This window comes from Colletotrichum spaethianum (assembly GCF_022836535.1).
Source record: "Colletotrichum spaethianum MAFF 239500 DNA, contig07, whole genome shotgun sequence".
NCBI classification, from domain to species: Eukaryota; Fungi; Ascomycota; class Sordariomycetes; order Glomerellales; family Glomerellaceae; genus Colletotrichum; species Colletotrichum spaethianum.
This window is the reverse complement of record NW_026054777.1, coordinates 1,521,147-1,537,054: the sequence shown is the minus strand read 5'-3', so window position 1 is coordinate 1,537,054 and position 15,908 is coordinate 1,521,147. Positions and strand designations below refer to the sequence as shown.

The window sequence follows — 15,908 nt, the reverse complement described above, 5'->3', positions numbered from 1 at the left end:
ACTTATTCAAGCGTGGTAATTGAGAAATTAACTGCTCCCAAGGTTGATATATCGGGTCGGAAAGTTGTTTGCACGGTAGGTCAGGAGGCAAAAACCCGTGTTGCTGAAACGGAAAGCTTAATGGGGAGATTGCCGATAAAGCCTGAAGAGATGACATTGTTTACATAGACTTTGTGGTACTGTAACTTGGTGCATCACGGGTAACCTATGATACTAGAGAGCGGATCGAAGACAGGAAACGTCTCGGTTCACGACAATGTAATGGTATAAAAGATCATCCTAAAACTTTGTGTATGTGCGTGGCATGTCGTTCATTTATGAGGGTTCTACTCCCATTGGTTACTGTATGAATAGCCTGACTCCAAGAAAGACGATTGTATCATTTGAAATGTGCATCGGGCACTAATCATCAGCATGGAGTCGCTTTGGACTCTTTGGTTTAGCGTCGAGCCAGGAAACACCACGAGTCATAGCAAAGTTGACCACTTCCTGTGTGGCGACGCGCCACTGGCAAACTGTACTGTCGATACCGAAATCAGCCTCAGAGACAAAATTAGAGCCGCATGCTAATGGAGTGCGTGGAGAGACAGATGTGGCACCTTGGTTGCATGCTGATGACCGATGCTGTGAAAGCAAGAACTTGCTCTTTGCACTAAGTTGCTGGGTCGGACAAACACCTTCTCAAAGCGTCAATCGTGGCTTTTGTTATGGGCCCGCCCCTTCAGCTGTTTGCTCAATTTCCACCTGTGTCGTCTTGTGGCTTGTCGTCGCGAGGATCCACAAACATCCGTAGACCTGAACCACTCAAAGCAAAAGCCCGGAAACCGATCCCAAATTCAACTGTAACGCACTTTTCTTTCCTCTTCATCCCGCTATGTACCATTGTACAGTACCGTGCCTCCATCTGACCCTACGGGTCGCCATGATTCATTCAGAGCCCTAAAGCTGCTCTCTAGAATTTGAATCTACAGAATGAAGCTTGATCAAACTGCCGAATGTGGCTATGCCCGGACACACGGGTCTACCCCGTATGAATTGATGCGCATCATATTCGGTAGCCACCTCATCCACTGGCAATGAGCGTCAATTCAAGACATTCTTCGCAATTTCTGGCCGAGATCGTTGAGCCATAATGCCAAAGAGACGCCTTTGACAGCTTGATTACTTTTATCTCTAATACATGCGGAGTGGGCTGTGTAGGATTTGATACTGTACTGCTTTCTTCGTACGAGCTACGGCCTATCCCTCGATTGGGTTCAAGGAATTGTGATGATGCTCATACTGACAGTTGACGTGACAACTACTGGAAAGTATTTCAAGTCTGCTGCGGAAGTTACAGTGCAACACAGCGTCATGCGACACATTCAATCCGCCTAGTTTACACAAACGGATAAAAAAATTTGTTCACCTTCTGAACTGCAACGTGCTGCTGCTCCCGAGGGGCTACGCGCCCACAAATACGAGTGCTTTGCTGCACCCTAGCGGCCTGTTGGTACTTTATGGTGTCGGTGAGGGCAACAACGGCAATCGCTAACAACAACTACCGCAGATATGTCGGCACTATCCAAGCGTTATGGAGTTTATGGGGGGCAATACGTACCAGAAAGCTTTATGGCATTTCTGTCAGAGCTCGAGACCGCTTTCATCAGAGAAGCCAGCAACCCGAACTTTTGGGAAGAGTACCGAAATCATTACGACTACATTAGCCGGCCGGGCCGTCTTCATCTGGCTGGGCGATTAACGGCATACGCCAACGGCGCAAAAATATGGTTTGCACGAGAGGACCTGAACCATACTGGATCGTCCAAAATTGTCAACGCCTTGGGCCAAATCCTCCTCGCCAGGCGGATGGGGAAGAGAAAAATTGTGACAGAGACGGGATCAGGTGAAAATGGCGTTGCCGCAGCTGCTTTATGTGCGAAGTTCGGCCTGGAATGCATTTTCCATGTTGGAGCAGTGAGTATTCTCAAAACAATCCTTGACTTGACGCTCTATTGATCAATATTTTCAGAAAGACGTATCACGACAATCGACAAATGTGAGGAAGATGATGACATTGGGGGCTGAGCTTGTTATTAGCAAGACAGGAAGCCAGACTCTCCGGGACGCGATGAACGAGGCCATGCGTGCTTGTGTCGTGGATGATACATCATTCTATTTAGCCAGTACACCAGTGGGACCTTATCCAATTCCTCTTATCGTCCGAACATTTCAGTCGCTTATTGGTGCGGAAACAAAAAGGCAAGCCTTAGAGAAGATAGGGCGGCTACCCGACGCGGTTGTCACCTGTGTCGGCACTGGTGTAGATGCGGTTGGACTTTTCCCTCCGTTCCTGGAGGACACTAGAGTCAGGCTGGTAGGCGTTGAAGCTGGAGGATGTGGTGTTCACACCTCCTTACACAGTGCTGCGTTATCAAGAGGGAGAGGGGGTGTCTTCCAGGGCGCTATGACATATGTGTTGCAGGACGATCATGGCCAAGTCAGACACAGCCATTCTATTGCTGCCGGCCTGGATCACCCTGCCGTCGGCCCTGAACTGAGTTTTTGGAAGGATTCTGGGCGCCTTGAAGTTCTTACAGTAACAGATGAGGAAGCTTTGAGTGCCTTCCGGCTAACATGTCAACTTGAAGGTATCCTTCCATCGCTGGAGTCCGCACATGCCATCCATGGTGCTGTTGAAGCGGCGAGGTCAATGGGACATAGTGATAATATAATTGTTTGCGTCAGTGGAAGTGGTGAAAAGGACATTAACACAGTTAGCGGTACAATTGTCTAGAATTATACTTAACGACTCACGTGTGGTGGCCGTAGTCGAGTGTTCTTTGATCCATACAAGTTGAACGTCAAGATATTTAATGACCATGTATGAAGTGCAGTACGTATGTTGAGTTGGTGACATAGCTGGCTGGCTAAGTCCAAAGTTCAGCCACTTTGACAATACCGCCTTCCACCTGACAAGTCACGATAGATCTTCATGTTTTGGTTGCATTACTTCATGCCATGCAGTACAGTACACCCCGCAGGGCATTAATGAATAATGCACCGGCCTTTGCCCCTCTGTCTTTGAATCTTCGAAAGCAAAGAAACATATACAATCCGCCAAAGCACTATAGTATTGGCAAGCATCCAGCTCTGCTAGTAACTATGTCTCGGTGGAACACAGAGGCAATCACCAGCAGAAGAATGGTATATCGAACCCTTTTTCCCCCTGTGTTTCAAGCCAACAGTCTTGATGTAAGCTATGCTCCCCGCAAGGCTTCCATGTTGAGCTTTGTGGTCTTCACATCTTCCTTTGACTCGTGCAAATCGTGGCCTGAGTAACCACAGTACACTGTAAGCGGAACGTCATTATGTAGAATCCCATCTACGTGCTTCGGCGTCGATCGCCAACACCAGTATCCGACAAGAGCTCGTCAAGAGTTGCGAGAAAAAGTTCTTCGTGCGATGTTAATGTTTAATGTATGCGTTACTATGCAAATCGCCTGCGAGAAAATAATGTTAACGCGACTCTGGCAATTTACGGAATTCATGCTCAACATAATGCCGGTTCATAGAGTTGTTGGTCAAACTGTCCAATATAGAGCCTGTTCCGCCATTTTCTTGCCCTTTCGTAAATTATGACTCATATCCACCTGTGCTGGATGATTGCGTTAACAGATGCTCATTGTGTTTTAGTCGTAGTAAATGCATATGCTCCGCCACAGACCACCCAGCAGCATCAGGTAATGCGGATGACAATGCTTGCCGGCAGTTATAGTGAAACCGAAGCCATAAAAAGCTCGTTCCTTGTAAACTGGCTTCTTCCTACTCGCCCAGGGCGTGGAAGCTTCTTAGCCTACCACGACCACTTGAACCACCCAGGACTACATCAATGTCTTTGCGGCAAGGGCAAGTCAGGTACCCTTGCGATATTCTGCCGTAGGACCTGTGCTGAGCAGGACCCCTGACCGCTGACTGACTTCGAAAGCCAATCCGGGACCAGCTTCTCCCTCCTTGGAAAGAGGCCCTTCAGTAATGGCATGCTTTAATTCAAGGCCATTTTGTCTTCCAGAGGTTTGAGGAGATCACAGGCTGATCGGACAACGAGGACTGAGGCGAAGCAAAGGCGGTGTGGTATTTGCGGTAATCCTAGCTGATCATAGCTCATGCACCTGTCAGATAGACATAAAAATGTTATACGAGGATCTCGCTGGTTGATTTTGGCGAATCTAGGGCGTTACGGGTGAGTCACTCTCTTGGAAAGGTCGCATGGTCGCGGTTTGGTGGTGCATGCTTGTCTGTGACGCACGCGTATTGCAGACATTAGGCTTTAAGGTATAATAAGGAGATGAGACCCTCACTCGTCGTGATCAATAACTCAACGTAAACGATATCTATCCCATATACAGTTTAAGGAAGTGGGAGAATCGAACGATTAATAGTTGCCCTTTGTGGCCGGGAACATGAAGCCCGAGAGTAGGTCGGCATGCCGTTAGGCAGGGTGCCGATACCTAAGGGAAATGGCTACGGGAGTGGCTGAGCGTTGGTGACAGAGTTCCTTTTACCGTCGAGAGGATTACCACGGCGGTTCCCACGGTTGCGCCTACGGCTCAGCGGCCAGGGTCATCATGACATGCATCGCGTCTGCGACGGGTAGAGCGAGGACCGTCGTTGCCGCTCTTTGCCCTCTGCATGCGGCGGCTGATGGCCTTTGGGGACACACCGGCGCCATTTTCGACGTCGGGCGCCTCGACGATCAGACCAGGCACAACGGGTCTAGAGTTGTTGCTGTAGTCGCTAGCATCACACGGACCAAAGCCTCCACCCTATCTGGGCTGCATGCTATTGCTCAGAAGGGTTCGGCTAAGACCTTTGATGTGGCCGGCGGGAAGAGATCGGTCGAATTCGACCCGCTTGTCGTTTGAACCGTAACGAGAGCCGTTGCTGCGGCTGCCATCGCGGCTCGGCGCCAGAATACGCTGACGATGCTTGCTGCCTCGACGTTTGCGTCTACTATCACTGTGGCTGGGCCATCCGGATCGAGTGGGACCCTGGTGTCGGCTCGGGGACCGCGCGCGGTTGTCGTACCCATGCTGGTTGAGGCTACCGTTGGGCTGAGCGGAGCCGCCATGTCTCTGTCCCGAAGTGTAGTAATTCGGCGCCGCAGCGATGGCTGGAGCAGGCAGAATCGAAAGGCTGGAGGCTGTGGGGGCAGTAGATACCACGGGAGCAGCACCGTTATGGCTGCCGCTGACGGACGTGAGCATGACAGCAAACCTGTCGGCGGTAGTGCCCCAACTGGGGGCTATCCGAAACATCGCCATCTGCTGAGCGGTGTTAGGAGAGACACCGGCGACCTGACGAGGCAGCTGGGGTATCCGAGGCTGGTCTGAAAACTGTATCCTTGTAGGCGGGCCCTGGGACTGAGCCACTGGCAGAGGAAACCGGGCCGGGTTTGGGCCTAAACGGTCAAATCAGTTAGAATGAGACGGAATTTGAAGTTGGCGAGCAAAGAGATGGAAACCAATACTCGAACAAAGAAATAACATACTTGGAACGGGGGCAGGCATAGCATCCAGCTTGCTCTGGAATGACTTTATCATCTCGTTAGGGAACGTCAAGGCCTTGCGCCAAATTCCAATCAACTTATGCAACTTGTCCTACGGAAGGCAGAGCAGTGTCAGTAAGTGTTTCGCTAAGTTCAGTTGTACATTAAGAACAGACAAATGCCGACGTGTGTGAGTGTGCCACAATCTCTTACTCCCACTGTTGCCTCCCAAGTATGAGAGAATGTTGAGAGGGGTGAAAGCCTGCCAGGTAGTATGCAATCAACTTAACGTCGATACCGCTGTAAACAGCGCGGGGTAGGAAATGGCGACGGGGGACACCCTCATATTGTAGAACTTGCTACACACCTTGTGGCCGTCGGGCAAAGCTCGAAGTAGGTCATCGATGAAGTTAGGCATCAGCACCGTCAGTCGATGCACGCCAGCACCGCAAGTGCCATCTGCGGCATTCTCGTCGCAGACTTGCTGACGGCTTCTAGCCTGCACAAGCCACTTGCGGACCACTGAGTCTACAACATATAGAAAGCCGAGCTTATAAGGAGGAGTTGCCATCATGAAGTAGGTGAACAGCTTCTGGACGAGGGCCGACTCATACTGCAGAAGGGAAAAAATAAAGGTTAGCCAAATTTACCAGGTGATTCAAGATGCGACGGCGTGTCGAATATCGTATCGTACCTGAACGTTTTCAACACAGATGCTGGTCATGGCAGCAATGCGAGTGCCTGTAATGCCAGGAGCCCTATGGTCTGGGATGGTCTTAAGGGCGGCTTCTAGGGCCAAGACAGGGGGAGCGGAAACCATCCTGCCGGTTGAAGCGCAGGAATAGCGATGGCGAGCGTGGTGTGGTTTTCTTCAGAGGTTGTCTCGTTACGAAGTACGGAAGGGAGGAGAAGGTAAAGGTGGGATGCAGATGAGCAGCAGCCAGAACAGAAGCAGCACTTGGAGCGTTGCGACCTGGTGGGGGAGGGGGAAGGGGGGTGTGGTTAACTGGTGGCATGGGAAGAAGATACGTGAAGTCCAGAAGGTGGTAGGAGATAATATAGGGAAGTTGCCGCGCTCTTTCTCATGGGGAAAAAGGACAGGTATGGGCCCGGTCGCTCCTCCCCTCGATGGACAGCTTTTGCGATGGAGATTTTCCTTTCTTTGGTTCTACGGCCCCATGCCCAATTCTCGCAAAACAGCACCCTAGGGGTACGTATAGAAGTCTAGACCGGGTCTGCGGGCTTGAATGACTCCCTACCTGTACTGACGGGGCGCGTGACGCCTTTTAACGAGTCGTCCAAGTTCTCTCCCAATGCCAATGGCAGGAGCTGTCGCCAGGATTACTCTTGTGGCCTCACCCACGGTTGGACTTGTGCGTTTCTTCTAGGAGAAACGGAATCCTCTTCATTGCACGATGGCAGTCTCGCCGGGAATCATTTATCCTAAATTTTGGTGCAGATGGCGACGCATGCTCGTGCAGGACGTTTGTCAGATTTCTACTGAGCTGAGATGACAATCCGTGATTGGGAAAAGAAAAAAGGAAGATTACAGAAGTGGAAACGGGATGGGAATGTCAGTGAGTACCGCTTTTGTTTCGGGGCAATGTCAAAACGGCGAACGTCTTTGTCATCAGGATTGCAGTGGTGTTGACGCCTGAGGCAAGTTTCATTCCCCAGTCTTGATGACTGTCCGCCTTTCTGCTTTTTGAAGCGAGATGACGGGTCGGTGATGGATCGGACAAGACCGCTGGGGACTGCTTGGTAACGGGCTGGCAGAAGGAATGCCCGTCCGTCGCGCAGTTGCCCTGAAATGGAACCGATAAAAATTATTTCGGAATCCAGCGCGGGGATTAGGGAAAGCTCCCTTCAACAGATGCGCGCCGCCCACCTCAATGTTTGCTAACCGTCCGAAGAAGGATGGCTGACCGATAGTCAAACCCCAGCAGCCAAATTAATTGCTTCCTCTTGGCCTCGGACGACTCACATTCTACGCCAAGTAACAATAGCCTAGACGATTTCCTACCTTAACAGGTAAGGGCTCGGCATAGAGGTCAACAGAGAATTGACCTGTATTATGCAAGCCCTCTTTATTGAGGTGAGTGCCGCCTGGGAAATTCTGGCGGGTGTGTGTGGTGTGTCGTAGCTCCCGTCATGGCCGGATCAACAGGGGGACTGTGGCGCATGCGGACCATTCGCCCCCTCTTCCTTCACCCCTTTCTGGCGCCAAAGCGAAACCGTAATTCGACAGTGGGAAGAGACAGCGCAGGCACCGGAAAACTCCCAAAAATACAACACGAACGGCATCGATTGAAGGCACGGCCGAGCTAGCGAGCGACAGAAGACGAAGCGCCGGCGATGGTGACGGAAGCAAGGATGGCATGGTGATGCTGCAGAAGGGTTGGATCTACCTGATTAATCTCGCAGAGTACTGATGGCTGACGGAGGCGCTCAAGCGGCAGATTGGGGTGGCAATGCGGCAGGAAGAGATGATGCGCGACTTGAGCTCGAAGCTGACCAGACCACGAAGCAGACGGGTGAAGAACTGGAGCTTGTCCACGAGCAACTCGAAACTATTGCGGCAAACGCCACACACTCGCCGCCCCTGCCATACATCGATGCTGCGCGATTAAGCCCGTTTTCCCATCCGACCAACATCCGAACGCTCTCGTCATTCAACACGGTGCATACAAGACCAGGACAATGAAGTGTCACGGCGTGTGCAAGGGATGTCTAGTTCATAAGACAAAAGCGCGAGGCATGTCAAACGATGCGCTTCGATTGGGATTGGCTTTCTGCTCCGACCGCAGGGCAACGACTATAAGTCCGACCCGAAACCGTTCGTTATCACCGGACGAGTGTTTGCGTCAAGGTACCGTTCGTTATCACCGGACGAGTGTTTGCGTCAAGGTACCGCTTGTTACTAGCAAGATATCGTATCCAACAGTCGAATCAGTATAAGGAGTGTGCAGATATACTCTGATACCCTGTGAGGTAAGCAATATAGTGATACTATGTAGTAACGTTAGTAAACTTCCTTGGGACTGAGGTTACATGTAAGTCATGAAGCTGAAGTGACTGAACCACACGACTGCCCACCCCAAGCCTATCGGGCAGGTCTTGTAACTTTGGCTTTCATCCTCAATATAAGGCGTCTGGCTTCAGAAAGTTTGAGTTGTTCAACATCAACAGCACGAAAGCCAGCTAGGAGGTTAACAGTCTTGATCCATACCCCAAAGCTCTTTTCTCTCATTCTCTCCTTGATTTTCAAAGCTTCGGTCCCGGGGTCGGCTTTCTCATAGCCCTTTCTTCATTACCAAAGGTAGGCAAACCCAAAAGGAAAGTCTCCAGGGTTTTGCCGTCAACGATGGGAGCAGTGATATAGTCTCCGGCGTTGACCTTATCCACCAATCCTGGCAACAAAGGCAGCATGTTTTTGAAAGCCCTCTCTTCCGTCTCCCAGATCCGTGTTCGGGTGTCATTGCAGTGCTCGATATACCAACTGGGGTCTTCCTGAATGCAGCATATCTCGAAGAGATCAAGCACTTCCGGAGCGACAGTATCGGAGTGCAGCGCTGCTTCGTAAGCCATGCGTTGCCCAATGGCCTCCACCATCGCCCTGCAGTGTGGGAGGACGGTAGCGTTGAAATTGTCGCTCCGATGGCCGCCCGCCATCGTGGCCACCCTCTCCGACACCTCCTCGAACAAAGCCGATTTCATACTTGGCCAGCGGGCTCGTTCGGTCGCTTGGCCGAGGCAGGCAGTATTTTTGCGCCAAGAGTTCTGACGCAAGTCCTGTCCCACGTGTAAGCCAGAAGACTACAAGTCAGAGAGAATACACCTACGAATGCTGATGACTAGGCTGTCACCCTCTGCAATCGAATTTCCTTGCAAAGTGGACGCCAGCTCACTGATCTGTTTGTAGGCAAACAAGCCCTGCCACCCGCATCGTTCTGCAAGCTCGACAAGTAACCGAGATGACCGCACCACGAGCGCCTTCAAAGCGGTCGCAAGGCCTCTGCGGACGTCCACGGCGTTGTCAAGTTTCATAAATTCCCGGACGGTCCACTGGGCATAGGCATGAAGGACCTCTCCGTAAGCGAGAGCTTTAAGGATGGGGCGTTGCTGCGTGCTAAAGGTCATGATTGGCACAACTTGTCCGCGGTTCCCGACTCCGACCTGTCGACGCTTACTGTACACCGTTGCGATTCCTACGGAGACGCGCCAAATCTGGTCCGGAAACTCTGCTCGCTCGTCTTCGGCTTTTGTGGACGGACCAAGCAGGGCTTTGGTAGGAAGTCTTACGTTGTTGAACATCGTGATGAAATGGTCTAGAGGTTTTGTACCGGGTCGGATAGGCAGGGCCCGCGACACAATCCCGGGACTCATTCGGGTTGAGTCGTTGATTGGCACGATAAATGGTTTGACGCCTCTGCTCTTGCCGTTGATCAGCAATTGGGCGAAGACGACTGCTGTGCGAGGAACGCCAACCAAGGGAGTAGTTGGTGGCATGGCTTTGGCGGCACCGAAAGCCGGCGTGTGCAGCAAGAACGATCCGTCATCTAGCAGTGTTGCCGTGGTGTCCAGGTTCTTGGCGTCGAGACCATGCTCGATCTCGGTCAACATGAATTCACCGCAAACATTGAACTGCCGCATGTCTTTGAGAATCTGTGCTAAGTACGTCTCTTTTTTTGCGAAACGGGCGATGATTTCGATACAGAGGCTCAAATGAATCGTCGCAATCACGAATGCAGTCATATCTCGAGCAGCGATCACTAAAGGAGCTCAGTACCGAATAGGAATCCGCGATTGAGGGTGACGTACTATCAAAGTGAAAGCGCCAGAAGTTGGGCGAGAGGATGTCATCGGCCGTCAAGCCTATGCTCGACTAGAAGTTGTCTGACAAGCGGTTCCCATTGCTTGCTTACCACTTGTTTGGCAGAGGTCCTTCGCGCGTTCATAGTGAAGTTGAATGTTAGCGCCTATGGCTTCGTGACGGCTTTCGCTTGCAACATCCCACATATCGCCCTGCCAGTCACAATTTGTTGACGACATCTCGCAAGCCTGGGGACAACAAGAATATGAGGTGTTAAATATGTAGTCGAGGTTTTCGTGTAAAGTTCCTAGCAGAAAACTTCTACGTTTTAACTGCCGCATCTGTAAGAGCCCTTGACTACGGATTCGCAGATTTATTGCCATAGGCGCTGAAGACGATGGACCCACGTTGTGCACATAGCCCAAGCAATATGAAATTTGCAGGCATCAGCATATCGCCTGGCCGTCGGACTCACAACTAGCTTTTTCTAGGAGCCAGTTTCGGCTCCTGGGGAGGGAGGGGGGAGGGGAGAGCCTTTCCAGCCAAGCAACAACGACCTTCTTTGGCTGTGCCTACTGTCCGCGAGGTCGGCATCCAACTCCGATTTCCTTCATACAACTGGGGTTCGTTACTTCAAAGAGCCGATTTTGACTAGATGGTGAATAGCCCCAGCCACGCAACGAGGCCCTACATACAGTACTCATCCGCCCTGCCGTTCCGCACAGCTGCAGCCAAATGCCAGGAGCCGGTTCTGACTCTTAATGGCGACCATTCTCAAGCCTAGGGTAAAGATCTTGCTCGTCCCGACATGAAGCCTTTCCGTAGAGTCTGTATCTGGCTCCATCTAAGATATGGGAAAGGCGAGGTCTAGAAGCTGGCATTCCATGGACCTTACCGACCACCCCGTTTCCCATGTAGAAAAAGTCGTTTTTGGCTCTGGTTAGGCGCTATTTGCAATGTCCGCAAAATCCATTTCCAGTTCCCTTCAACCGGCTGAGTTTGGAGCGATGCTACACACACACACACACAATTTATTACGCCCGGCGGCGAAGCCGAAAGGGCACCTAAACTGATTACACATACATTGCTGAGCTTGTGTCCTTGTCTCCTTGCAGCCCATAAGTGATGTCTCCGTTTCCTGCTTACTCCTCCAAGTCTGCCGTCTCGCTTCGGATTCCCGTGGTTTGGTTGTATTTTTAGCATGCCATCTTGAAGCCTATTCTCCAAGTGTTCAACGTCCTATCTACGGCGGCTGAAGCAGTGCCTGCTGCTTGTGGCACGGGTTGTTAAATGGTTAAGGTTGTGTCGGGTTTGATGTGTAAAAGGTGTCCTCCAATCCCGTCTCTCATCGCCTTGCGTCTAGACGGCCTGTTGCCAGCGCAAATCGTATTGTCGCTCGAACTGCTTGCATGTTTGGCGCCCATTTCTCATCGTCTGAGGGGCTCTTGCCTCCTAGGTAGAAGGAGATATTGCTTCTCTGCGTCTCGGTACACTGAAGCATCTCGGTTCGGAACGTTGTCCATCTAGTACATCGGAACAGAAAATGCTCCACAGTTTCTGCTGCCTGTCCACATCCGCATAAATACGAGGGTGTCGCGTCGATCCGATGTAAATAGTAGTTCAGTCTAGCCATTCCGGTTCTAAGTTGTGCGAGAGTGGTCGCTTCTTTCCAAGTAAGCTGGTCGTACAACTGGCGGGTATGTTTTCCTGGCAGCGCTTTGTCGACTCTTTTGGAGAATCGTCCGACCTTTTCGGGCAGCACGCGTCCTTGGGACACTTTTGCTCGTGCCACATTAAGCGTCGTGGACTTCATCATGGGGAACTGTACTTGCGGGGTGGCGCCGTCTTTGGTCGCTTCGCGCGCTTGTGTCTTTGCTTGCTTGAGCAGTTCGTCTTCCTCACTTGCTGCCACCCACTGTACTGTGATGGTGTTGTTGTCCTTTCGAAGTTCCTCCACCGAATCGTACACACTGCGTATGTACGCTTGTCCGGATTGCTGGAGGGGCTGTTTGAGTGAGAGCACCGCCCCCTTGTTGCTCGTCACCACCGTGATCTTCTCGCCCGTGACCCCTCGCAGAGACCGTCTCAACATGTATGCTATCGCTGCCAGCTCTGCGCTGTAGGGATTCTGTTCTGATCTCGCACCTAGTGTGAAGGAGAAATGCTCAGGCTCGCCGTCGACTCTCCCCGACCGTTTCTGAACAGCACCGCCGACACCTACCATCCCCCCTCTTACTGAGCTGCTGACCGCCACGCGGACCGTGCTGGTTGTCTCGAGCACTGTTGTCTCTTCCTTACCGATTTTGACTTGGAGTCTATCTTCCCATGGTAGCAACGTAAGCGCGTTAACGGTCTCAACCCTTTCCATCGGTATACCCTTCAGAGCCTCAGCCACTTGAAACAGCGGCGAGCGGTGGGTAGTCCGGAACTTTCGCATCTTGGACGTCATCCTGCGGAGTGGATTCGTCTCCGGTAGCGTGTGGATGTCTGTCCACATCTTGACTGCTTTCCTCCAGAACCGCTCTTTCGCCGTAGGTATGTGGGCCTCGGCTTCTGCCACACTCGCCGCAACCGTGAGAAAGGTGCCGACGATCGCCTTAGCCGATACCCTCTGTACTCTGTTGATCGGTCCCATGAGCTTGTCCTTGTACCGGTGCATCCACACGTTCGAGGCGTAATCCACTACCGGTGCGACTGTTGCCGTAAACAGCTGTCGCGCCGTTGCTGGCGACAGTCCTCGGAGTCGTTGGAGTTCCAGCGCTGCCTTGAGGCCCTTTGACGAAGCTCTTGCTATGTGCTCCTTGTACTTGAGTCGAGTGTCCATGATGACTCCCAGGATCTTGGTGTGATTCTTCGGTTGAACAGGCCGTCCTTTGATCATATACGCTTCCGGGTCGGACTTCTTGTCATTGCGGGTAAAGTGGATGATGGCCGTCTTCTCGGCCTCGAACGTCGCGCCGCTCCTCCTCTCCCAGTCGATGGCGTCTCGTATGATGGACTCGATGCCTTTGCGGTTATCTCGAGCCGTTTTCCCCGTGACCCAAGCTGTAAAGTCGTCGACAAAGGCCATCGCTCCTCCGTTGCTGTCAATGCGTCTCTGCACTAGATCTGCGTTGAAGAAGAGGAACAGTATCGGAGACAATGGTGACCCCTGAGGAAGGCCCGCTTGGGGTAGGCTTCGCGATTCAGACGACTGCCCGTTGATTTGGATCGTTGCCGTGCGGTCGGAGCAAAAAGCTGATACCCACCGGAGCAAGTCATCCGGGATGCCTCGCGCTTTCATTCTTTGGACCAGTCTTTCCTTGCACACGCCATTGTACGCTCCTTTTACATCAAAGCTGATGAGGCTGAGGACACGATGGCCCCGCCATGCCGTGTAAACCTGCTCTTGGAGGAGCAAGAGCGCTTGCTCGGCCGATCGTTGTTTCCTAGCTCCGAAGTGATTCGTCGGCAGCAGGCCATAGGCTTCAACCACATGTGATATCCTCTCCGCCACTATCGACTCTAGTACCTTACCTAGTGTGGCCAGCAGCGAGATCGGTCGCCATGCTTTTGCCAGCGTGTAGTTATCTTTGCCCGGTTTCTTGAGGGGTATGATCTTTGCGTGCCTCCACTGATGGGGCAGTTTCCCTTCGTCCAGAGACGCCCGAAAAATCGACAGCACCCAGGCCCGCACCACCGGCCAGGTCTGCTTCCAGGCCGCTGCGGGGAGCCTGTCTTCGCCGGGTGCCTTCCACGACTTTGTCGCGAATAGCTGGCGTTCCACTTCTTCCATCGTAATGGGCGGCATCTCCACCGCAGCTCTCTGCGGTCTGTCTCCCTCCTCGTCGATGTCTTCGGGGAGGGCGGGGAAGAAGGTGGTGAGTAGTTCTTCTGCTTGTTCTGTGTGGTTCGTTGTCGTTGTTTTGTCTGCCCTGACCAGCTGCGGCAGCTTGCCGAAAGCCTCCTCATCGCCTGCTTTCAGGTACCTAGCAGCCTTCCATATGTTGTCATTGTCCGCTAGGAACTCATTCCAGTGCTTCCTCTTTTGCTGACGGATCGCGTCGTGGTACTGTTTCGATGCCGCCTTTGCCTTTTCTTCTAAATTCGCCCTGGCTCGTCCCGCTCGCCTTTCTGCACGCGCTCGGTTTCTCCAGTACGTGTAGATCCGACGAAGCTGTGTTAGGTCGGTCGTCCACCACCGTTTGGAGTATGGCGACGGCTTGGCCTTCGGTGTCAGGGCGTGGATCGCCCCCATCACCACCGCCATCAGTCTGTCCGTCTTTTGTTGCACCGTCCCTTCACAAGCTGTCGTTTCCAGTGCTTTCTCGATCCTGGCGTTGATCTCTTTCCACGGCGCGTTCTTGAAGAGTAGGCGCTCGCGTGGTGCCGGTGTAGGAACTGAGACGTCGAAAATCGTCTCAATGGCCCTGTGGTCCGACCCATGGTCCGTCTCGTGTATCGCACACTTGATCAGCGAGCTCGTCGGATCCTCAGACGCCAAGACAAGATCGATCGTCGACTGGTGCTCTCCTCTCTGCCACGTCTTCGTGCCACGCGGTAGTAGACTGCTGAGGCCGAATTCATTCATAAGGTCGATGATCGGGTCCGCCTCGCCCTGCCTCACCATCGATATCTCGTCTCCTCCCCAGAGCTGGTCGTGCCGGTTGAAGTCGCCGGCAATGATCACATCCACCACCCTATCCGCGTGTTGTCTGGTATCCGTCACGATTCGTCGCAAGTTGTCGCATATGTTCCGCAGGGCATGGCTTTCACCTCCCGGCACGTACACCGACGCCACCACCACCAGCCGCTCCTCAAGCCGGACAACTGCCACCGTCACGTCGGGCGACTCCAGCTGCACCTGCTCCACCTCCACTCCCTCGTTCACCCATAGCATACTCCTGATCGCCCACCTGCCCTCTCTGCACACTGACGGGACCATCTTCGTCCACCCCTGGTGCCCCATCGGGGTTGTGAGGAGGCGGCCTTGGATGACCCTCGCCTGCGGTTCCTGGATCGCCAGCACCGTCGCATCCCGGACTGACTCATCGTTCATCAAGCTCTCGTGTATCTCGCCCCGTTTCATCACGTTGAGTTGCATCATTCGGAACCTTCTACTCATGTCGAGCGGGGAAGAGTCTCCTGCAGTTTCGGCTGAACGACTCGTGCGGCCCTCCGCACGGAACGCATTTCAGGATCGTCGCACTACACTCGTGGTGGCCATGCCCCTCCGCGGCACATCTCGCGCACACCTTGGGCTTGTTGCACTGGTAGGCCTTGTGCTCAGTGATCTCCTGGCAGTTGTAGCACTGTTGCGGGCGTTCTCGGCGCTCGAAGGGCCTGGTGTAGCCAGATTCTCCCCCCGCATGAAAGAAGCCTTCGCTAAGCAGTCTGCGCGCATCCGCCGCTTTCCCGAGATACACCACCATCGAACCGTACGCCTTTGCGACGCTTCTGTCGCTCAGCCATGCTATCTTAGCAATCGTTGCGTCGTTCTCCCGGCCAAAGGCCTCAGCTGCTCCATCGCGAATGTTCCCGTTCTCATCCAGCACCGCTGTGCGATTGACGCTGTCCACTCGGATTGGA

The 15,908-nt window shown here is 52.8% G+C and overlaps 3 protein-coding genes across 3 annotated transcripts; all 3 read right to left on the bottom strand.

The window, feature by feature from the left end:
* Positions 1-4,805: 4,805 nt before the first annotated feature.
* Positions 4,806-6,347, bottom strand: ColSpa_03846 (Rpb7-binding protein seb1; the record flags this gene model as incomplete). Its single annotated transcript, XM_049270058.1, has 4 exons — positions 4,806-5,368; positions 5,531-5,639; positions 5,895-6,140; positions 6,222-6,347. 4 exons carry the CDS (start codon positions 6,345-6,347, stop codon positions 4,806-4,808), a joined length of 1,044 nt encoding a protein of 347 aa, XP_049126015.1.
* A 2,444-nt stretch (positions 6,348-8,791) lies between these two features.
* ColSpa_03845 (uncharacterized protein) lies at positions 8,792-9,199 on the bottom strand (the record flags this gene model as incomplete). Its single annotated transcript, XM_049270057.1, has 1 exon — positions 8,792-9,199. The coding sequence occupies one exon, from the start codon at positions 9,197-9,199 to the stop codon at positions 8,792-8,794; it is 408 nt and encodes a 135-aa protein (XP_049126014.1).
* Positions 9,200-9,343: 144 nt separating this feature from the next.
* ColSpa_03844 (peroxisomal acyl-coenzyme A oxidase 3) lies at positions 9,344-10,180 on the bottom strand (the record flags this gene model as incomplete). The annotated part of the gene is made up of 1 exon (XM_049270056.1): positions 9,344-10,180. The coding sequence occupies one exon, from the start codon at positions 10,178-10,180 to the stop codon at positions 9,344-9,346; it is 837 nt and encodes a 278-aa protein (XP_049126013.1).
* Positions 10,181-15,908: the final 5,728 nt, after the last annotated feature.